The sequence below is a fragment of the Macaca fascicularis genome, chromosome 10, assembly GCF_037993035.2.
Source record: "Macaca fascicularis isolate 582-1 chromosome 10, T2T-MFA8v1.1".
NCBI classification, from domain to species: Eukaryota; Metazoa; Chordata; class Mammalia; order Primates; family Cercopithecidae; genus Macaca; species Macaca fascicularis.
The window spans coordinates 117,891,196-117,914,359 of NC_088384.1; the positions used below are offsets into that span (position 1 = coordinate 117,891,196).

At 55.5% G+C, this 23,164-nt stretch overlaps 1 protein-coding gene across 2 annotated transcripts in view; it reads left to right on the plus strand.

Moving 5' to 3' along the window:
* The window catches only part of CDH4 (cadherin 4), a 687,747-nt gene that overhangs the window by 585,098 nt on the left and 79,485 nt on the right, over positions 1-23,164 (plus strand). For both annotated transcript variants that reach the window (XM_005569504.5, XM_065523362.2), the window contains 2 exons: positions 9,346-9,501; positions 17,537-17,681. In XM_005569504.5, coding sequence (XP_005569561.3) covers positions 9,346-9,501; positions 17,537-17,681 — 301 coding nt within the window. The remainder of the gene's footprint in view (positions 1-9,345; positions 9,502-17,536; positions 17,682-23,164) is intronic.

A 23,164-nucleotide genomic window follows, 5' to 3' on the forward strand; every position in this document is an offset into this window, starting at 1 on the left:
AAACATCTTCAAGCCTCTTAAGTAATGTTCAAGAATCAAGGAAGAGTAGGGGGGAAAACAAGTAAGAACACTTACCCAGCCCCACATTTGTCCCATTTATTGTATGAGAACAGGTTTCACGTCGCAGAATCTTGCTGGTTATCCAGCACCGTGGCAAGGGCTTTGGAATTACACTTTGCATCAACCTAGAAGAATCTCACACAGCACAGGGTTATAATTTTATAATCACTTTCCATTGAAGTGAAGTTCTAGTCCAGGACCTTGAAGAGAGACTTTTAAAAGTGTGGGTGGGGGGGCCTGGCACACTGGCCCATGCCTGTAATCCCAGCACTTTGGGAGGCTGGGGCAGGAAGGTCATGTGAGGCCAAGAGTTTGAGACCAGACTGGCCAACATAGTGAAACCCTATCTCTACAACAAATTTAAAAATTGGCCAGGCGTGGTGGTACACACTCTGGGCCTAGGTACTCAGGAGGCTGACCTGGGAAGATCACTTCAGCCCAGGAGTTCAAGGCTGCAGTGAGTCATGATCATGCCACTGCACTCCAGCCTGGGCAACAGAGCAAGACGCTGTCTCAAAAAAAATGGGGATTCACTTATCACTGGCATCCCCCAAAGCTTCATCTGTAGAGCTGGTTGGGGTGAGAGAAGGGGCCAGGATGGTCGTCTGCTGTGGAGCGTCCGGGGGCCCTGAGAAGACACTCGGACCCTGTGGATGGCAGGGAGGGAAATATTCTGCCCCTTCCTGCTCTCAGAGGCTGCTTAGGCGGGCAACGTGACACTGAGACAGGAACTGGGAACTCTGCCCGGGTCGTCATTTACTCGTGAACCTTCATCACGTCCCTCAGCCTCTCTGGGCCTCCGTCGCTCCATCTTCAGAATGGGCCGGGTGAGACGGTCAGGTGGGGCTGGCGCACTGGGATTTTTTTCAATGGTCCCTTAAGGAATTCCAGGGGTGGGAGGTGGAGGTTCCTGGGTCTCCTCTTCTGTGCCTGCTTCAGGGCGAATGAGGAGGTTTCTGAAGCTGTGGTAAGGACACAGAAGTCTGGGAACTGTGATTTGCCCTAAGGAGCCCGGGACAGACACAGTGAGAAGCAGGCTGAGGACCAACCTTGGGAAGCCCCAGTGACGCCATGGTGAGGGGAGAACAGAGCACCCCCCATGGGTCTGTCCTTCCCCAATCCTCCCCAGCCTCCAGGAGCCTGCTTCCTCCTCTTCCTTGTGCTCTGAGACCCATGTATCATCCAGGCCGGCCCTCTGCAGGTTGCTGGGTCGGCCACACCTCTCTTCCTCCCTCCTGTCTCCCTTCTCTGTGGCCTCCCTTCCTGTTCATTTTCCCTGGTGCAGAGGCTCCCACATTCTCTCCAATCACTCCCCAAGCCCTCACCTCCATCCCCACCTTTCTCTACCTGCTCACTGTCTCTTCCTCTGGGTCTCGGGGTGGCCCTTTCTGCTCCAGGGAGGCCTGCCTAGGGCCAGGACAGCCTTGGTTTTCCCTATGCAGCTGAGTGACCAGGACAGTCTACCTGCCTGTTTGCCTGTCTGCCCTGCCCCCTGGGCTGCCTTCCTTGTTTCACTTGTTTGTCCAGGAACTGCTGGGCCCTAGCTACCAACAGGCCATCCCTGGGGACGGGCAGCCACATGTGTGTTCCTAGGGCCTGGAGAAGGGTGTGGAGGGGAAGGCAGGAGGTAGGGATGTTGGGAGGCCCCAGCTGTGCAATACAGGCAGAACAGACAAACCCTGAGAAAACCCTGATGTTGTCGGCAAGAAAACCAAGAAGCTCAAGCGGGAGCATGGGCCAGGGCCATGGGGAAGCTACAGGTGCAAATGGGCAAGTCGCCTTCTTCCCTCCAGGCTCCCGTGAGACTCAGATCCTAAAAGAAAATGGCCTCTCTCGGCTGGGCGTGGTGGCTCACACCTGTAATCCCAGTACTTTGGGAGGCTGAGGTGAGCATATGAATTTATTAACATTAAATTCATATTACAGCTCACACCTGTAATCCCAGTACTTTGGGAGGCTGAGGCGAGCAGGTCACCTGAGGTTGGGAAGCTGAAGACCAGCCTGGGCAACATGATGAAACCCCATCTCTACTAAAAATACAAAAATTAGTTGCGTGTGGTGGGTGGGGGATGGTGCCTGTAGTCCCAGCTACTTGGGAGGCTGAGGCAGGAGAATTACTTGAACCCAGGAGGTGGAGGTTGCGTTGAACCAAGATCGCACTACTGCACTCCAGCCTGGGTGACAGAGTGAGACCCTGTCAGGGAGGGAGGGAGGGAAGGAGGAAGGGAGGAAGGAAAGAAAAGAAAGGAAAGAAAGAAAAAGAAATAGAGAGAGAAGAGAAGAAAGGAAAAGAAAAGAAAAGAAATTGTCTCAGCAGGCCAAGTGCAAGTCCGCCTGCCTGAGTCCTGTGCCTTCGGGATGGGGCAGGACGGCCACGGCACCTGCTGACACCATCCAGAGCTTTTACTCGATAGAGAGAGGGGAACTGCTCCAGGCAGCTCAGAACCCCCAACAGGCTGCAAAGGCGAGGGCCTGCGATCTGTTTTCCTGGAAACATCTCTGGGCTTGATATATCAGAAGGAGAAAGCGGAAACACTTCGCTGAAGAATTACATCCTGCTGGAAGAACTTGATCCAGAAGATTTTAAAAGCATCTTTAAAATGCTGGGACAGGAACCAAGGGAGGCTTGATGAGTGGCAGGGCAAAGCCCATGGCACCCCTTCCCATTCTGAAAGGATATCCCACTGGCTATGTGTGGGGGAGTGTGTGTGTGTGCATGAGTATTATGTTCTGTGTGTGTGTATTCGTGCGTATGTATATTTGTGTTTGTGTATGTTTGTATGTGTATTGACTGTGTGTGTGTGGTGTGTGTGTATGGGTGCACTGTGCATGTGTGTGCGTCTATGTGTGTTGAGTGTGTGTGTATGTGTATTGTGTGTTATGTGTGCATGTGTTTGTATGTGTGTATTTGTGTTTGTGTGTGTATGTACTTGTGTACGTGTATTGCGTGTGTGCATATGTGCATGTGTGTGGCGTTTGTGTGTTTGTGTATGTTTGTGTATTGAGTGTATGTTCTGTGTGTGCATGTATGTGTGTTGTGTGTAAGCATGTGTGTTTGTGTGTATGTGTTTGTGTACGTGTGTTGTGTGCGTATGTATGTGTACATGTATGTGTGTTTGTGTATGGGTGTATTGTGTGCTTGTGTGGTGTGTATGTGTGTAGTGTGTGTGTGTGTGTGTGTGTGACTCACTGACTCACTCTGACCCTGACTTTCTCCAAGGCCTTCCTTGCCCAGTGCCCCGAGGGGTCTCCCAGACCTTTCTCTCCCCTGCAATCTTATCCTGATGTACAACAACAACTTGAGGGGGTGTCACTCGTGGTAAAAGCCCTAATTCTGAGAGTGTCCATGTTCGTCTGTGAGCTGACGAGAGAGACCTTCCCGACCGTGCACGTGCTCGGGGACAGCTCTGGCTGGCAGGAGGCCCTGGTGCAGGGGCCTTCCGGATGGGTGGGTCTCTCCCTCCCCTGGAATCTGGGTGTAATTCCCCAGCTTCCGCCCTTGAAAGCTTAGGGACTCCACCTCCAAGGTGTCTGCGATTCAAAACCACACAGGGTGACTTTTCTCCAGTTTCAAGTTCATTTGAAATCAGGCAAATCCTCCTCCCTGGGGGAGACTCTGCCAGAACTTTCTGTGTCATCCAGCCATTTCTGAGGACGAGAACCAGCCTTCGAAGCAGAAGTTCCTGGGGGAACGCTATCGCGGAGCCCGTAAGTTATTTTAATGTAGACATCACTTTAAACTCACCTTTCACCATCTGTTCTGTCCTCTAATAACAAATGCGGAAGCGCGTGGGTCTCCGCGGCATCCTAAGGCGATCGGCGCACCGTAGGCCTGTCTGTGCTCTCTCTTCACGGCCCATCGTGGGCTTCTGCGGTGTCTTTCTCATTTGCCAGACACAAATCAGGGGGAGAACTGCTCTCCCCTGATCTGGTGGATTCACTCGCACAGTATTTCTTCTTAATATGGTAAACTGTGGGAGAATTCAGAGCATTTTGAGAGCCGATGTTCAGAGCCCCTAGACGCACACCACCCGCAGCCACTCACTGCCCGCCGTATTTCAGAGGCCGCCAAACGGTCCTGGAGAATAAGCAAATGTGGCCTGATGGCCAAAACGTAATGAGTCTTCCTTGAAAAAAAAATTATCTTTAAATAGGTGGTGGATTTTTTTCAGCAGTCTCCTCATTAAATTTCCCTGTGGAAGAGGGATTGGTTCGTCCAAGCTAGCAGTAGTACACAGTGAATCTGTAATCCATCCTTCGGACTGCTGCAGGCCCCAGCCCTCGTGCCTACAATCCATCCTTGCCTCCCTGTCCCTTGCCTCCAGAAGACTGGATGTGGCTCCATGTGTTCTCCTCAGCCCAGTGCCACTCAGCCACTCGAGGGCCTACTGTGTGCTCCGAGTGCCCTTCTCCTAACCCAAAGCCAAAGCAGCGTCCATACCCATCAGCCTTCGGAGAAGCGCCGGGCTCCAGGACGGCAGGACTGGTGGGCTCCATACTCCACCTCAGCTACCTGCTCTCCTGGGAATGTGTTCTCTTAACCTTTCTCCCACGCCAAGGGACAAGTTGGAGGGGACAGGAAGGGGCGTTCCTCCCCCCTGTCTAGATGTTGCCCCATATACCCTGGTGACCAAACTTGGTGAAAACTCTCCATGGGTGGAGAAGTGATGGGCCTTGCCCATGGAAGGCCTGCAGGAACACCGTTGCTGGTGGCCTTGGGCAGTAGAGGGAGGGGTGATTATGGCTTCGTGGGAGGCTTTTCCCATCGACCGCTGAGGGGCCCAGACCCGCCCTTCCCTCGGTCGCTGTCTCAGAAGCCCTGCTTGGTGTGTGCGGCTCAGGGCAGAGCCCGGAAAGGGCCCTACCTGATCATGGGAAAGTAAGGAGGTGCCTTGCGGGGGCGGAACAAAGATGCTCCTCACGGCCTGTGGGTGTGTGCGCATGTGCACAGGAGTGTGTGTATGTGTGCGCATGTGCACAGGAGTGTGTGTATGTGTGCGCATGTGCACAGGAGTGTGTGTGTGTGCATGTGCACAGGAGTGTGTGTATGTGTGCACATGTGCACAGGAGTGTGTGTATGTGTGCACGCACATGTGCACAGGAGTGTGTGTATGTGTGCACGCACATGTGCACAGGAGTGTGTGTGTGTGCGCATGTGCACAGGAGTGTGTATGTGTGCACGCACATGTGCACAGGAGTGTGTGTGTGTGTGTGCACATGTGCACAGGAGTGTGTGTATGTGTGCACGCACATGTGCACAGGAGTGTGTGTATGTGTGTGCGCACATGTGCACAGGAGTGTGTGTGTGTGTGTGCACATGTGCACAGGACTGTGTGTATGTGTGCACGCACATGTGCACAGGAGTGTGTGTGTGTGTGCACATGTGCACAGGAGTGTGTGTGTGCACATGTGCACAGGAGTGTGTGTATGTGTGCACGCACATGTGCACAGGAGTGTATGTGCGCACGCACATGTGCACAGGAGTGTGTGTATGTGTGCACGCACATGTGCACAGGAGTGTGTGTATGTGTGCACATGTGCACAGGAGTGTATGTGTGCACGCACATGTGCACAGGAGTGTGTGTATGTGTGCACACACATGTGCACAGGAGTGTGTATGTGTGCACGCACATGTGCACAGGAGTGTGTGTGAGTGTGTGCGCATGTGCACAGGAGTGTGTGTATGTGTATGCGCATGTGCACAGGAGTGTGTGTGTGCGCGCATGTGCACAGGAGTGTGTGTGTGTGTGTGCGCATGTGCACAGGAGTGTGTGTGTGTGCATGTGCACAGGAGTGTGTGTATGTGTGCACGCACATGTGCACAGGAGTGTGTGTGTGCACGCACATGTGCACAGGAGTGTGTGTGTGTGTGCACGCACATGTGCACAGGAGTGTGTGTGTGTGCGCGCATGTGCACAGGAGTGTGTGTGTGTGTGCGCATGTGCACAGGAGTGTGTGTGTGTGCACGCACATGTGCACAGGAGTGTGTGTGTGTGCGCGCGCATGTGCACAGGAGTGTGTGTGTGTGCGCGCGCATGTGCACAGGAGTGTGTGTATGTGTGCGCGCGCATGTGCACAGGAGTGTGTGTGTGTGCACGCACATGTGCACAGGAGTGTGTGTGTGTGCACATGTGCACAGGAGTGTGTGTATGTGTGCACGCACATGTGCACAGGAGTGTGTGTGTGTGTGCACATGTGCACAGGAGTGTGTGTGTGTGTGTGCGCGCATGTGCACAGGAGTGTGTGTGTGTGTGTATGTGTATGCGCACGTGCACAGGAGTGTGTGTGTGCGCGCGGAGTGTGTGTGTGTGCGCGCGCGCGCGCGCACAGGAGTGTGTGTGAGTGTGCGCGCATGTGCACAGGAGTGTGTGTGTGCACGCATGCACGCACGCACCACGGGCCTGCAGGCCTCCTTTCCTGGCGGTGTCTCCCAGCACGTGAGCAGCCCCCCATTGGCACTGACCCCCATGGCGCCTTTGTGATGGAAACAGCATCTCCCTCTTCCTATACGGAAAACAGCTTCTTTGCTATTACGACACGAGACAGTCTTGGGGTGGCCGGTGTGCCGGGCACCACGCTTCTGCACATAGGAACAGCTCTGGTGTGCAAATGCTAAATGCTGGTTTAAGAAAGATGTTCTCCATCAGGCTGAATTCTCTACAAATTGGAGTTTTTCCAGGGGATGACTTGCTTTCTTTGATACGAATTAAGCTGGAAGGGATACTCTATCAAACATGCTTTGAGCCTCTCCGAAGGCTCGCCTATGATTGTCATCGTGCTGCAGAGATGAGATGCCTGGTGAGAAGCCAGCCCTCTGTCTCTGAGATAAGTGCTACTCAGGCACAATGAAGCAGGCTTGGAAGTCGCTGCTGCATCTGCTCACTGGCATCTGCTGGGTGTGACACCGAGGCCACACGTGGGGTGGTTGCAGTGGTCACACTGTGTGTCATCAGAATTCCGAATGCATCTGCACTTCAAGGTCTGCAAGCTTCGTAAAACCGAGGGGGCTGCTTTTTCTCTCTCGTTCTCTGCTCTGGAAAAGTTTTCAGAAATTCCAGGGCAAGCTGACCTGTCTTGAGCTCTTTTAAGAGGAATTTTCTGAAGTCGTACGGTATCTCCAGGTGTGTGTTCTCTGCTAGTCAAGTTTAAAATTGTATATTTTCTCAAAAAATAATCAATTTCATAACAATTTTCACCTGTGCTTGCATAACATATAGCAAAGAAAATGCTTTAAAAAAAAAATCTTGGCCGGGCGCGGTGGCTCAAGCCTGTAATCCCAGCACTTTGGGAGGCCGAGACGGGCGGATCACGAGGTCAGGAGATCGAGACCATCCTGGCTGACACAGTGAAACCCCGTCTCTACTAAAAAATACAAAAAAACTAGCCGGGCGAGGTGGCGGGCGCCTGTAGTCCCAGCTACTCGGGAGGCTGAGGCAGGAGAATGGCGTGAACCCGGGAGGCGGAGCTTGCAGTGAGCCAAGATCACACCACTGCACTCCAGCCTGGGCGGCAGAGCGAGACTCTGTCTCAAAAAAAAAAAAAAAAATCTTATCTTTTTTCTCTGACGTTTATCAAAGACGCAGCAGTTTCCTGAGGACTTTTCACCTAACTACAGCTCTGGAATCTATCGTTGTCCGGATTTCTCTGTTTTCAGATTCTTTCTGTGTCATATTTATTGATGACTTTGGTGTCTGCTGCTTCCTGCTTTCTCGTTCCTTTCCTTGTGGGGTTGAGCGTTTGGTTCATTGGCTGTAATTCCATTTTGATTATGAAAACATTCAAGGTGATGGATTTGCAGGGACTCAATCTCTGGGTTTCACTGTATCACAGTCACATAGTTATATTGTTATTAAACAAAAGAAATATTTTTAAAAGCCTCTAAAAATAACTTTGGTTCCTGTTGACCCAATGGTTATTTTGCAGTGTCATTCAGGTTTCTAAAAGGTCTTTTTTCAGTTTTATTATTAACTTTTAATTGCATCATTTCAGTTGAAGGTCCTAGTCAGGCCGAATGCAGCAGCTCACACCTGTAATCCCAGTGCTTTGGGAGGCCCAGGTGGGAGGATCGCTTAAAGCCAGAAGTTCGAGACCAGCCTGGGAAACATAGTGAGACCTTGTCTGTACAAAAGAATTTCAGAAGTTAGCCGGGCGTGGTTGCCGGCACCTGTAGTCCCAGCTGCTCCGGGCTGAGGTGGGAGGATGGCTTGGGCACAGGAGGTCAAGGCTGCAGTGAGCTATGATTGCCCCACTGCACTCCAGCCTGGGTGACAGAGTGAGACCTGTCTCTAAAAAAAAAAAAAAGTCCTGTTCCATTTTGTTTTGGGGGTATTTTGGGGGGTTTTCACTGCGGCCCACTGTATTATGAAATGTGATGGTCCTGTGGACTTTGAGAAAAAAAGTCATGTGGTCTAAAGACACGCTCAAAGTTGAATGCAAATCCATTCACTCCACCTTCTTGATTTCACCTTTCAAATCCCCGTGGCCTCTCGCACTTCCCTGAGGGACCCCCAGGCTCTGGGAAGCGCCGCTCACCTGTGGTGGGCTGGTGACCACCAAGTCCCCCTCCCCATTACAGGAGGTTTCGCCTCAATGGAGCGAAAGACGTGCATCTTGTTTTTAATGCTTCCAGGGTCCTTTCTGTTTCTCCAAAACTTGTGTGAATCTCACTCTCTGCTCAAAAACAAAATGAAGCCTTTCCCTAACCCTTCCCCATCCCAAGTAAAACTCAGAGTTTCGTGTCTGCCTGTGTCGTTCCATTTCCTCCCCCAGTTAGCGGCCTTTTCTAGCTTCCTTTGGACTTGGGACCCAGATAACCATCATTAAATTGTTTTCTAAACAATTAGAAAGGCTGGGGCACACATGCATTGGGTCCTAGTCTTTTCTCTCACTGTGGAGGTTGCTCATTTTCTTGCCTTTGTCTCGTCCTGGGTTTGACGTCAGAACGTGAGGCCATTTTATACCATCATTTCCATTGTTTTCACCTGTGCTGCGGATGTCTGCCAGGCGTCCCGCGTTCTCGGTGTGTTTGCTGAACTCGGAATGTTAGACCTGCACTTCCCTGTTACTGACAGGCCCTGGACCTGCCGTCGGCAGCTCTCAGTAAAACCCTGACCGTCGATCGTCCTTCCAGTTCCCAAAGTGGACGAAAGATCAGCTGTGGTCCCCATCGTACCTCAAGATGGTCGAGCTCGAGGAACTCATGGGAGGGGATGAACGTCAGAGGTAGGGCCCCGGGCCTCACCTCACCCCAGGCTGACCTCTTCTCGCTGCGCTCCTGCCTTTCAGATCCGGTCCGACAAGGACAATGACATCCCCATCCGATACAGCATCACGGGGGTGGGCGCCGACCAGCCCCCCATGGAGGTCTTCAGCATCGACTCCATGTCCGGCCGGATGTACGTCACGCGGCCCATGGACCGGGAGGAGCATGCCTCTTACCACGTGAGTGTCCACGCCCAGGTGGGAACCGGGCCCTGGGGCGGCGATCTCAGCCCCACCAGGCCTTGGCAGGTGCCCCCAGCTGGGCCATGCCTGTCCTAATTCTACAGGTAGCGCTCCAACTTTGACCTGGAGCAGAATCCTGGGAAGCTGGGGAAAGTCTAGGTTGCTGGGCACCGTCCCCCATCTCTCCAGGGTGGGCCCAGGGCAGACCTGGGAAACTGCATTTCACACACTCCCCAGGATGCAAGTCAGGCCTGGGCCCACACTGGGAGAACCACTGGTCTAGCAGGCCTCCATCCAGCTGGTCTGCTTTGGATGGCTCTGCGGGGCAGGGAGTCAGGGAGCTGCAGTGCTCCCTCGGGGCCCCTCATGCTGCCCTTGGCCCCTTTCTCTGAAGCACGGCCCATTGTCCCTCCCACCCTCTCCAGGCTGGGACATGCGTCCTGCAGGCTTTTCATTTCCTCTGACGTCTCTCGCGGCAGCAAGAGCCTCTGAAAGGAGAGCCGCGCTGGTTCCCTGTTGCGGGCCGTGCACGGAAAGAGGTGGGGCTGTGGCCTCAGCTTCCGGGGGGCGGGCCTTCTCCTCCCAGGCCGAACTGACCCTGGCTAAGAGGAGGGGGCCTGGGCCGCGGTGAAAGCAGCGGCAGGTGCACATCCCTCCACCTCAGGGTCCAGGGCTGTCCGTCGTGTGTAGGTGAAGGCTGCACCAGCAGCGCAGAACAGGCTGGAGCCAGATCGCGAGGGTCACACCCAGACCTGCCCCTGGCCAGGTGTGAGCTCTTGGGCAAATGATGTCGCCTCTCCTGGCCTCAGTCCCTGTTCCTCCTCATGGGCTTGTTCTGAGGACTCCAGGGTTAACCCGGGTGAGGCGTTCAGCACAAGCCCGTGCTGTCAGGGCCGTGTGCTCCTCCGTAGTAACTCGGGAACAACCATGGAAGACTCAGCCCTGCCTGGCAGTGTCACCTTGCTCAGCTCTACCTTCGCTGGGCTTCAGCCAGTGGCACCGAACAGGGCCCAACCCTGCAGCTTCTCACGTCTGCAGCTATTTGTTTTGGGGTCCGTTCTTTCCATCTCACTCTAGAAGGAGGCTGCACAGGGGCAGGGATCCTCCAGCTTGTCCATGCCAGATCTCAGGGCCAAGAACAGAACCTGGCCTTCGGGGGACTCACTAAGCATTCAGAGAAGGGAGGATGTTGATGGGAGAAGGTCGGTTTTGCTGTTTGGCCACAGGGGCCTCCCTGACAGCCCCCGAGGCACCGTCTGAAGCAGGGGCGGAGCTGGATGGATCCTGGGGAGCCCACTTGGGAGGTGGCTGCCCTAACCCCCGTCTGCACTGGGGCCTTATCAGTCCCTCACGGCTGCCTCCTGGGAAGGCTCACACCTTGGCTGGGTGCTGGGGAGACCTGTTTGACAGTGCCTGGGCCTCGTGTGCTGGGCCCTCCAGGAGTGGCCGGGGCAGAACCACAGAACCAGCCAGAGACTCTAGCTGATGCCCACAGACTGTGCAGCAAGAGACAGGCCCTCAGCATGGCCGCTGGCTCCCACAACAGGCTTTGGGCTGCCGTCAACACGCGTCTACAACAGGCTCAGGAATCGGAACTCGACAGCCCTTACTGCCAAGAAATAGCTACAGACCAAGGACTTAGGGAGAGACACAGACACATGCACACAGAGATAGAGATACAGAGACAGAGAGGGAGACAGAGACACAGAGAGAGACATAGGAGACAGCGAAGAGAGACAGGAAATACAGAGACAGAAATAGACTGACCGTGAGAGACAGATTCAGAGACAGAGACTTGACTCTAGCCTTGCCAGATCTAGATGTGGGGCAGGGGGAGCCAGTCCTTCAGCTCTGTGAATTCCTGACACGTGTTTCTGTCTTGTTTTTTTAACCAAGGCAGACTTGGAGCTGGGTCAGCCCACTTCTCGCTGGTGTGGCATCGCAGATGCAGCCTGTGGCTGTTGGCTGGGGCATCTGAGGGGCACCAGGAGTGCTGTAGGGCTGCCAGGTGCCTGTTGCAGGAGGACTCAGGGCCCAGCGCTTGCTGAATGCACAGTGATTCCTGGGTGACCTGCACCAGCAGGAGGCCTCCTCCTTCCATTTCATCTTATAATTCCTCCTGGAATTCTGGAGCTCAGAGCTGGCCCTCCCTGCAGCATCCCCGATGAGCTGTGTCTCCTCCGTGGATTCTCACCAGAGGCAGCCTTGGCATTCCCACCGACTCCCCAGAAAAGGTTTCAGGGCTCAGCTACCTCTGCACACAGCATGGCTAGGGGACAGGGACCTCCAGGGCCACCGCTGGACAGTGCCCCCTCCATGCACCTTGAAGCCTGAGGCACAGCCTGCAACCCAACCTGGGAGCTCTGCCCACAGCAGGGGTCCAGGTGTGCAGGGCCAGAGGTTGGAATGGGCACTCCAGGGATCTGGGTCACCCACCCCTCTGTGATTCATTCCCAAGGCCCTCCTCTCATGCACAGGTAGAAATTTTCAACCCACCATGTGCAGAGACAGTGGCTGGCACTGGGGAGGAATCCAGCGCCCCCACCATCTCCTGCCATGCCATGCAAATACACTGTGTAAACATGTGGTGCAAACATGCTGTGTAAACATGTGGTACAAACACGCTGTGTAAACATGTGGTGCAAACACGCTGTGTAAACACGTGGTGCAAACATGCTGTGTTAGCCCTTTCGTATTGCTGTAAAGAAATACCTGAGGCTGCGTAATATAGAGAGAAAAGAGGTTTATTTGACTCACGGTTCTGCAGGCTGTACAGGAAGTGTGGCCCCAGCATCTGCTTCTGGGGAGGCCTCAGGAAGCTTCCACTCGTGGGAGAAAGCGAAGGGGAGCAGACGTCCCACGTGGCAGGAGTAAGAGAGAGAGACGGACGGAGGTGCCAAGCTCTTTAAACAACTGGCACTGGAGTGCACTCAGAGCAGGAACTCATACATTACCACAAGGGCAGCACCGAGCCTTTGACAAGGGATCCACCCCCATGACCCAAACACCTCCCACCAGGCCCACCTCCAATACTGGAGGGCACATTTCAACATGAGATCTGGAGGGGACAGAACATCCAAACCACCGCACACATCTCCATTCATCTGTTTATTCTTTCTGCCTGATGCATATGCAGAGCCTTGCTCAGCACCAGGCTCTACCCAGGAAAGGCGTGGTGCCTCTGTAGATGGTCCTGCAGCAAACCCCCAGAAAGATGGGGGTCACAGGCTGGTGGGGACCAGGAACCTGGGTCCCACACCTGCAGGGGAAGCTGAGGTGCCCCCGAAGACTCCTGTCCCTCATCACGGATGCCCTGAGGCCCCCCGCACTCCCCACCTGAGCTGGCCGTGGAGGAAGATGAGGGAGCCCAGGCCGGGGGTGGGGGGAGCTGCTGGTGAAAAGTCAGACCCACCTGCCCCAGCCACCCTCGTGGCTTGTCACTGTGCAGACACTTTTGCACACATGTTCCCTTCCCTTCTTTTGTTTTTCTTTTGTTTGTTTTTTGAGACAGGGTCTCGTTCTGTCACTCAGGCTGGAATGCAGTGGCACAATCTCAGCTTACTGCAGCCTCAACCTGCCAGGCTCAAGCAATCCTCCCACCTCAGCCTCCCAAGTAGCTGGGATTTTTTTATTTTTTTATTTTTTGAGACACAGTCTCACTTCGTCAGCCAGGCTGGAGTGCAGTGGTACTATCTCGGCTCACTGCAACCTCCGCCTCACGGGTTCAAGTGATTCTCCTGCCTCCGCCTCCCAGGTAGCTGGAACTACAGGCACCTGCTACCACACCCAGCTAATTTTTCTGTATTTTTAGTAGAGACGGGGTTTTGCCCTGTTAGCCAGGCTGGTCTCTAACTATGCCTCCCAAAGTGCTGGGATTGCAGGCGTGAGCCACCGGCCCATGTTCCTGTCTGTTTCCTGCCTCAGCCCTGAGGCTTCATGGTTTTCTCCCCGCTTTGAAGATGAGAAATGCAGTCATCCCACATCGCCAGCGTCTCTCAGTGTCTCCTGCACACCAGGTTCTAGGAGCAAGCTTGTGGAGATCATCAGTTTTTATCATCCTCATTTCCCATTTTCAAGGTGAGGAATGGTGAGCCCTGAGATCTGGCCAGGCTCCAGCCTCCTCACCCTTGTAGGGACGGCAGAGTCAGCAGGAGATGCAAGGCCCAGACTGGAGAAGAAACTGCATCATCTGCCAAATTCTGAAATGAAGCCCTCGAGTTCCACGTGTAGCTAATCTCTCTGTCTTACTGAGATGGAGGCCTTGGGGATGCCCGGCTTTCCTGCCCTTCGCTGGAGAAGGAAGCCCCTCCCTTCAGGCATCACAGTCCTCATTAGACTCCATTGTGAATCCAACTCTGGACTTCCACCTTGTAGGATGCTCACCAGGGTCTTTGGGGACAGCTGTGCCAGCCAGCAGGGGTGTGTTAGTTCTCTGCGCTGTGTAACACATCGGCACAAACTTAGTGGCTGAAACCACACCCTATGAGTTCACTGTGCTATAGGTCAGAAGTCAAGATGGGCTTGGCTTGTGTTTCTGCTCAGGGTCTCACCAGGCCAAAATCAAAGCGCCAGCCAGCCTGGGCACTCCCCCAGCCCTGGGGAGGACCTGCTTCCAGGCTCACTGGGGCTGCAGCAGGTCCAGATCCTTGTGGTTGCAGGACTGAGGTCTCCATGTCCTTGCCGGCTGTTCGGGGGGCCACAGCCACCCCCTGAAGGGCACCTGCATCCCCGGCACGTGTCCCCTCCACTGTCACCCAGTGAGGTGCATAGGATGCCCGCATGCCCCTCTCTCCTGCCTGCAGCTGGGGAACGCTCAGCTTTCGAAGGCCCATGTGGTTGGATGGCGCCTACCCAGCCCTGTCTTAAGGTCAAAAACGTAGCCCAGTGGGGAGGGAACACATCTATCTTCACATCTGGGACCAGCGCCTGACATCCTTGGGGCCATCTTAGAGTTCTTCCTGCCTCCCCAGTGCCCTTGGATCCTGTTCCATTTTCCACCCAGCTCTGTGGGCTGAGGGTGGGGAGGACGCATCCCCAGCCTGAGTATGCTGAAGACTGTGACACATGTCACCCTGAAGCCAGCCTGTAAACATTCAAACACACAACACGCACGAGTGCTCACTGCTGGCTTTGCAGGGCGATGCTCCAGAAGATTCCTTGAAGGATTCCATCAGTTGGACACACTAGCTCACCCAGCCACATGCTGTCATCTTCCAAAAGCTTTCTCAGCTTCCTGAGCCTCAGTTTCCTCCTCTGTAAGATAGGGACCAAGACAATGCCAATCTCACAGATTCTGATGGAAACTGGAGTTAGCGTGTATCAGGTTCTTATAGCACTGCCTGGCCCTGAGCAAACACACCGTGCGTGTTGGCTGCCGATGTCACCGATGAAGAAAGTCTCCAACACCTGCACCCCTCGGCCACTTCCAAGGGCCCCCATGGACTGTTCCCCGTTCCATACTCCTTGGAGGGAACCTGCACCCACAATTAAGATACAAAGAAGAGGCCAGGTGCGGTGGCTCATGAGTGTAATCCCAGCACTTTGGGAGGCTGAGGCGGGCAGATCACGAGGTCAGAAGATCGAGACCATCCTGGCTAACACGGTGAAACCCCATCTCTACTAAAAATACAAAAAAATAGCCGGGCCTGGTGGCGGGCGCCTGCAGTTCCAGCTACTCAGGAGGCTGAGGCAGGAGAATGGCAAGAGCCCGGGAGGCGGAGCTTGCAGTGAGCCGAGATCACACCTCTGCACTCCAGCCTGGGCGACAGAGCAAGACTCCGTCTCAAAAAAAAAAGATACGAAGAAGACAGAACAGCCAAGAGGCGGGAGAATTAGATCCCACATACATCTGGACATTCATCTGTCAACAGCCACATTTCCCCCAAGCGGCTTCCCAGCCCGAGGCCAGACCATACCCACATATTAATATTTTCTAATCTTGTCTCCCAGAACGAGGATAGAAAAATGTCCTATTCAAAATGTTGGAGGAAATGCGCTGTGCCTGACACTTGGATTTGCAGGTTGCAGAATGCTCGGAGGACTCCTCCACCCATGTTTGCCTGTTTCCTCCACTGCCACGGCGAGATCACCTCTCTCAGGCCCGCCCTGGGTGTGCCCAGCCTGAGAGATGGGCAAAGGAGATTTCCAACAGGAGCTGTGGGACAAGGAGGACACAGGCCGCGGGCAGAGGCCGTGTTTCCTTGTCATCTCTACTCGCGCTGCTCCTGCTGCTCCAGATAGCACCTGGAACTGCTTTAGTTGGGAGATAATAACTTTAATTTTAGCTCAGAATTACTTTTTTCCTGAGGCCTTGTGACCTTTGGGCGTATGGGAAGCGTGTCCTACAGCAGGACGGAGCTGCAAATGGCTCGGGGATGGAGGAGTCTGCCCGTGACGGGATGGGGGCAGCCGGATACGACAACCACACAGCACTTCAGGCTGTTTAAACAGGATACGTAAAGCTGACTCAGCGTGCGTGCAGTCACATCTCGCGTGGCAGTCTGCAGTTCCTCCAGGAGTCAGGCCTAGTTTGTCTCCTTACTACAGGGCAGAAGGCCTCTTTGGGTAAAGCCAGCCTCTAGATCTTCCTTAAACATGCCACGTAGCGGGTAAAATTCCACTCTGGATTGTTGGAACCCAACCAAAACACTGGTGCGGGCATGGACACAGTTAGCTCCGGGGTTTCCCTGGGGCAGGCGTGGAATGTAGGGTCCACCCCGTTCCCCCGAGGTCATGGGAGTGGGAGCGGCCATGTGAGGCAGGCCACCAAGGCGATGATGTGGAGACCTGTCCGGCATGGGGCTCCTCTCCCAGCCACCCTGGGCTTGATGACGTTTTGCTGCAAATACCTTGAGTGAGGTCTGTTGTGTCCAACTTTAAGCATGATATGGAGTTTTGGTAGAAAGATGTGAGCTGGGGACACCTCTGGGTGACCGTCCAGCTCTGGGTGGAGAGGCCTCAGACATACCCTTTCCATTCTCCGGCAACCCCTCAGCAGCCCCCTTGCCTGCGGCAGTGCCCAGCTTCTCCATGTCCTCTGCCTTGGCCTGTTCTTGAGGTCTCAGCTCAAGCAGCCCCTCCTCTGACAGGCCTCCCTGGCGGTCACCACACCCACTGATGGCTTCTTCTCTCCCTGGTGTCCATTGTCCCTCGGACGGAAGCTCCAGGGCAGCCACACTGCCTTCAGTGCACAGTAATCTAGGGTCCAGCCCAGCACCTGGCATTGCAGGTCCTTGATGGGCATCTGCAGAACAAATGAATGAAAGAACAAATCCAGAACTTAAGGGGTGACTCTGAGAAGCTCCTGCAGAACCTTCCAGCCCAGGTTCAGCTCTTCCCTTTTCACCTTGAAGGCGGTTCCTGTGACATTCCCGGGAGCTCCACACTGGCCTCCCAGCCCTGCCTCTGCATGGATCCCCCGACCACCCATGTTCCCCTGCTGTGTCCAAGAGCTGACAGGGCATGCAGACGCAGAGGAGCCTGGAACTTGTCCAGGCTGGACTCTCAGTGGACACCCAAATGGACCCAATTCCTAGCTCCAGCTCTGACCTCTCTGCACACCCTGGCCTGTCTCCTCCCCATCTCTCCTGGGGACTAACCTCACAGTAGCAGGAGTGAAGCCCCCTACCCAGTTAGGCACAAATGCCTTTTCTGTTGCCACTTTGGGTGGACATGACCCCATCCAAGGGACACCTGTCCTGCTCCAGACATCTGATCAGAACAGTCGGTGGCTCACAGAACAGTCGGACAGGCGTGGGAGGTCCTGGGTGGGCCTGACCATGGGGTGTGGGGGGTTATGCTGGCTTCCAGCTCTGCGCGTTGCTCCACTCTGCACTCTCCCGACCCCGTTTCTGCAGAGGAGAGAGCTGAGGCTCGGAGAATTGCACCACGTGCCCAAAGCCCCCCGGCCCCTATAGCTAACCTGCCTCTGCCATCAGCCTCCCACCCCAGCACCACAGGTCCCGGGCCGCTCTCAGCTGGGTGGGGGTGCCCGCCCGCCAGCGGGCCCTGATGTGTCTGTGCTGCTTTCCAGCTCCGAGCCCACGCTGTGGACATGAACGGCAACAAGGTGGAGAACCCCATCGACCTGTACATCTATGTCATCGACATGAATGACAACCGCCCCGAGTTCATCAACCAGGTCTACAATGGCTCCGTGGACGAGGGCTCCAAGCCAGGTGAGGCCTTTAGCGTTTGCTTGCTGGAGACCCTGTGGGCTCTGCGGGCACAGCACAGGCCCCGAGGGCTGGGGAGGGCTGCTCAGCCCCCGCCACCAGGATGGTGCCACGGGACTTGGGTGCGGACACAGGTGTGCAGCAGGCGTCCACCAAAGCCCCTGCTCTCAAAGGCTTCAGGGTCAAGGGAGGTGCAGAGCACAGGGGAGAAGCGATTGCAGCCACAGCAGGGCCGATAGGCTGGGAAGGAAACCCGGGCACTGGGAGTCCTGGGACAGTGGTGGGCCCGGGCAGGCCCCTCTGTGGAGCTGGCGTGTGGGCTAGGAGTTGAAGCCTGAGGTGGAGCAGCTCCCGGAGTGGGGCTGGGGTGGGCTCCTGGGCAGGCGGAGAGGCTAGGGGAACAAGGTGCACATGCCAGGGTCCTGGGGAGGCAATGAGGTCAGAGGACTGAGGCCACTGGAGGCCTCCCGGCTACACGTAAGATTTGGTTCCAGTCAAAACGGGAAGTGAGAGAGGCCCAGACTCCCCCCGCAGAGGCGATCCCATGTGACTGAGGCCATCTGTTCCCCTCAGAGCTGACCTAAGAGCCTGTCCCCCGAGACTTCACTCTGGCACAGGTGGCAGTGCCCGCTTTTTCATGTGTGGGACCCCAGCTGAGTGCGTCATGTCTTGCATCTCTGCCCTTTGTGACTGCCAAGAAGTGGGAGACCCCCACCAGCAGTGAGGAGGCTCAGGCCCTCAGTAATCGAGGGTCCAGCCCAGCACCTGGCATTGCAGTCCCTTGATGGGCATCTGCAGAACAAATGAATGAGTGAAAGAACAAATCCAGAACTTAAGGGGTGACTCTGAGAAGCTCCTGCAGAACCTTCCAGCCTCAGGGCACACATGGGTTGGAACCTGGGTGTCCACATCCCCGCAGGGCTGGCACAGCCCCCACCTGCTCATCTAGATGCTGCAGGTGGCCCAGGTCTGCGGGTTAACAAACCCCAGGGGCCTTCTGTGTTGGGGGAGCAGCTCCCCACTGTGGCTGCCTCCTGTGTGGGGGGTGGAGAGGGGTCCTCTTCGGGACAAACCTTTGCCTGGCTTGGGTTGGGTGGGGGGAGGGGAGGTCACTGAGGAGACCTCTGCTGGGGTTGCCCCTAAAGTACAAGACAGCAAGTAAATGTGAAGTTCAGAGAGATAGCAAAGCACTTTAAAGTGTGGCCCAAGCACCATGTAGGGCGGACTTGCATCAAGAGAGTAATCTTTGCTGCTCTGAACTGCAAGTTCAATGGGTGTCCTGTATTTTCACCAGCAGCTGCACCCCTGGCCAGTGCCCAGCAAGTGATGGCTTCTGGGCTCTACAGATGTTGGCAGTGCCAGGCAAACGGGAGGCTGTTTCTGCATTGAAATCCGGAGCACATGAAGCCCAGAGCCAGGGCCAGCTCCCGGGGGCACGACACACCCCTGCAGGCCCCCAGGGAGGGGTGAGCAGCATCCCGGCTCTGGGACAGGAAGGCAGGCTTTTATCACGCCTGCTCGCAGAGGTGGCTGCATGGTCCGCCCCAGGGCTGCAGTGTGAACAGGGTGAATTGCGCGCTCGGTCCGCCCCAGGGCTGCAGTGTGAACAGGGTGAATTGCGCGCTCGGTCCGCCCCAGGGCTGCAGTGTGAACAGGGTGAATTGCGCGCTCGGTCCGCCCCAGGGCTGCGGTGTGAACAGGGTGAATTGCGCGCTCGGTCCGCCCCAGGGCTGCGGTGTGAACAGGGTGAATTGCGCGCTCGGTCCGCCCCAGGGCTGCGGTGTGAACAGGGTGAATTGCGCGCTCGGTCCGCCCCAGGGCTGCGGTGTGAACAGGGTGAATTGCGCGCTCGGTGCGCCCCAGGGCTGCGGTGTGAACAGGGTGAATTGCGCGCTCGGTCCGCCCCAGGGCTGCGGTGTGAACAGGGTGAATTGCGCGCTCGGTCCGCCCCAGGGCTGCGGTGTGAACAGGGTGAATTGCGCGCTCGGTCCGCCCCAGGGCTGCGGTGTGAACAGGGTGAATTGCGCGCTCGGTCCGCCCCAGGGCTGCGGTGTGAACAGGGTGAATTGCGCGCTCGGTCCGCCCCAGGGCTGCGGTGTGAACAGGGTGAATTGCGCGCTCGGTCCGCCCCAGGGCTGCGGTGTGAACAGGGTGAATTGCGCGCTCGGTCCCCCCCAGGGCTGCGGTGTGAACAGGGTGAATTGCGTGCTCGGTCCGCCCCAGGGCTGCGGTGTGAACAGGGTGAATTGCGTGCTCGGTCCCCCCCAGGGCTGCGGTGTGAACAGGGTGAATTGCATGCTTAGTCCCCCCCAGGGCTGCGGTGTGAACAGGGTGAATTGCGCTCTCGGTCCACCCCAGGGCTGCAGTGTGAACAGGGTGAATTGCACGCTTGATTGGTTGTCTTTCAGGATTATGAGACACGGGTGTGTCCGGTGTCACCAAAGGGAATGAATGTGACATTATCTCACTGGAACCATGGGCAGCTGGTCCTCAGCCATCCTTTGAGGGGCAGGCAGCGGGTGAGCATATTAGCTCCAGGCAGCCAAAGAAAACGGATGATGACATGGGAGCCCCTCGTGAGGGTGCAGATGTGGGGGAGTGGGCAGCAGGCCAGGCACGCTTGTCACACAGACACCACTGGCCTCTCTCCTGGAGACCCAGGATGCTATTTAAAGGCACCTGGATTTTCCTGGCCTTTCTATCACAAATCAAACCTCCCATGTCTTACTTTTTGAAAAATCAATAGCGAAAGTCTTCCCAAAAGCACAACTGGCTTTGCTCATTAAGATAACTGAGTAAATTGTGGAGCCATGGCCTCAGAAGTCCATGTCAGCCCTTCTTCCCACCACTCCTGAGCTTTTCCAGGACTGTGTTGAGTGAAATGTCCACGGACTCTCAGAGCCCCTGGGGGATCGGGAGTCTGTTTCTGGTCCCAGAATAAGCTGTCTTTGTGCAAAGGCCAGGACGGAGCTGGAGGTGACACTGTCGAGTCCACCTCGGTCACCCCGGGCAAGGGCGGGGAGAGATGGAGGCCACACAAAGCATGGCTTGCTTCTCTCAGTGGCGGTCTTTCCAGGACTTGGAAATCATCTCTACAATTTCTTCTCTTCCATCAGTAAATTACAATAATAGAAGGGTTCTACACAGTGCCTTTATGGGATAAGGAAAAACTACCGCCAGAAATTAGTCATTATTCTCTGGAAGGACGGGCTAATGAAGGGTTTCAGATGCGCGTTCTAATGGAAAACAAATGGAAAGATGGGTTAAATATTGACTCAGCTGCAGAGGAACTTGGAAGGCTTGGGGAGTTCGTCTGGGGACATGAGCTCGCCAGTACAGGCCTGGGATCTATGAGGGTCCTGTGTGCCCCCCACACTCCTCTCCAGACCCCTGGGATCCACAAGAGTCCTGTGTGCATCTCACACTCTTCCCCAGCCCCCTACAATCCACAAGGGTTCTGTGTGCACCCCATTACTCTTCCCCAGGCCCCTGGAATCCACAAGGATCCTTCATGTACCCCACATTCTTCCCCAGCTCCCCCGGGATCCACAAGGGTCCTGTGTGCACCCCACACTCTTTCCCAGCCCCCCTGACTTCATGAAATCCCCTGGGGCACTGCTGACCTGCTCTACTGGGTTCAGAGGGTGTGGCAGGTGCCACGGCAGGCCCTTTTGTGATTGGGGTACAGAGTGAGATGCCTTGTTAGTCAACAGGATGCAGAGCCCATCCCAGGGGCTCCCAGAGCAAGGGGACCATAACTGGGAAGTGCAGGCGGGGCTGGCAGTGCCAGGTGTGGCAGCGCCCCTGGCTGAGATGTGTTTCCAGAGTCTCCCTGCCGGTTTTCATCCCCACCCTCCTTTCTCCTCCGAGAGATCCTCTCTGCTACAGCCTCTGTGGCCTTGGAGGCCGAAAGCTTGTTCCTCAGCAGCTGGACAGCCCCGGGGTGAGGAGAGCGCGTCTTTACCAAGAGTCCCCGCGAAAGTCCCAGGGCAGGTTCTCGCGGGTCTCACTGCCCTGCCCCTGCGTCCGTACGCCTCCCCGGGGCAGAGGGTGGCAGCCTGTGGCACACAGCCAGGGGACACCCTCCATCTCCATGCGTTCCGGGCTGTCTGGGATTGTGGGCGGCACATGTGCGTTCGCCATCGAGTAAGACGGGGCTCCAGGAAGTGGGCGTTCCCACCGAGGCCATCAGCCCGGGCTGCAAAGTGACCCTAAGCCTGGTGAGTTCCAATGGCGGGAGAAGGCCCTGCTGAGTGATCCACAGACCTGTACCACAGACGTTTTCCATGAGGAAATCAACGTTTGTTTATTTCAAGTTCCCCAGAAAATGGAACCAAAATCAGCATTCCCTCCAACAAAAAAACAAGGTCTACCTGAAATGACGGGAGGGCCGAGGATTTTTGCCCAGTTTCCAGCGGGACCTGAGGCCCACGGAGGTGACTGGGGGCCCCCATGGGCAGGAGGCTGGGGCCTGGCTTCCCAGCCCTCACTCTGTCCATCCAGCCTTCGCCACTTTCATCCGCTGTGTTGGGCTTCCCGATGGGATTTCACTGGAAGAAATGTCTTCTCAAAAAATATTTTTATTTTGAGATAATTGTAGAGTCACATGCAGTTGTAGGAATAAGACAGACGGATGCTGTGAGCCTTTCAGCCAGCCTCCCGCCAGGGCGATATCTTGTAGAACCACAGTGCAGGGTCATAGCCAGGAAACTGACCTTCGTACCAGCCGCAGCCACTACTCACATCCCACCAGACTGACCTGCATTCATTGGTGTGTCTGTCTGTGTGTGTCTCTGTGTGTCTGTGTGTCTCTGTGTCTGTGTGTCCGTGTCTCTTTCTGTGTGTCTGTGTCTGTGTGTCTATGTGTGTGTGTGTCTCTGCGTCTGTGTGTGTGTCTGTGTCTATCTGTGTGTCTCTGTGTGTGTGTCTGTGTCTGCATGTGTGTCTGTCTGTGTGCCTCCCATCAACCCTAACCTGTGGCAACCATGACTCACTTTTCATCTCTGTAGTTTTGTCATTCCGAGGATACTATAGAAATGGAATCACAGCTGTGTGTTCCCTTTCGGGACTGGCTGTTTTCCTGCAGCATCGTTCCCTGGATATACAGCCAGTTCGTATCCATAGCTCGTTCCTTTCTATGGTGTAGAATTCCGTGGCCTGGGTATACCGCGGCTTGTGAGCCATCCCGGATTGATGAACGCTGGGCGGTTTCCACTCCGGGCCGTGATGAACTGAGCTGCTCTGAGCACCTGTTCCTGCACGGGGTCTCGTGTGAGCATGTGTTTCCATTTCTCTAGAATGAATGCCCGAGAATGCAACTGTGGGGTCATCTCGGGAGCGGGCGTTTGTTTTGTAGGGAACTTCCATGTTCTCTGCCAGAGGGGCTGTCCCGTCGCACCCTCATCCCACCCTCCCGAGAGACCCGGACTCTCGGCATCCTCACCAGCGTGTGTTGTCATCACTTTCAGCATTAGCCATTCCGAGAG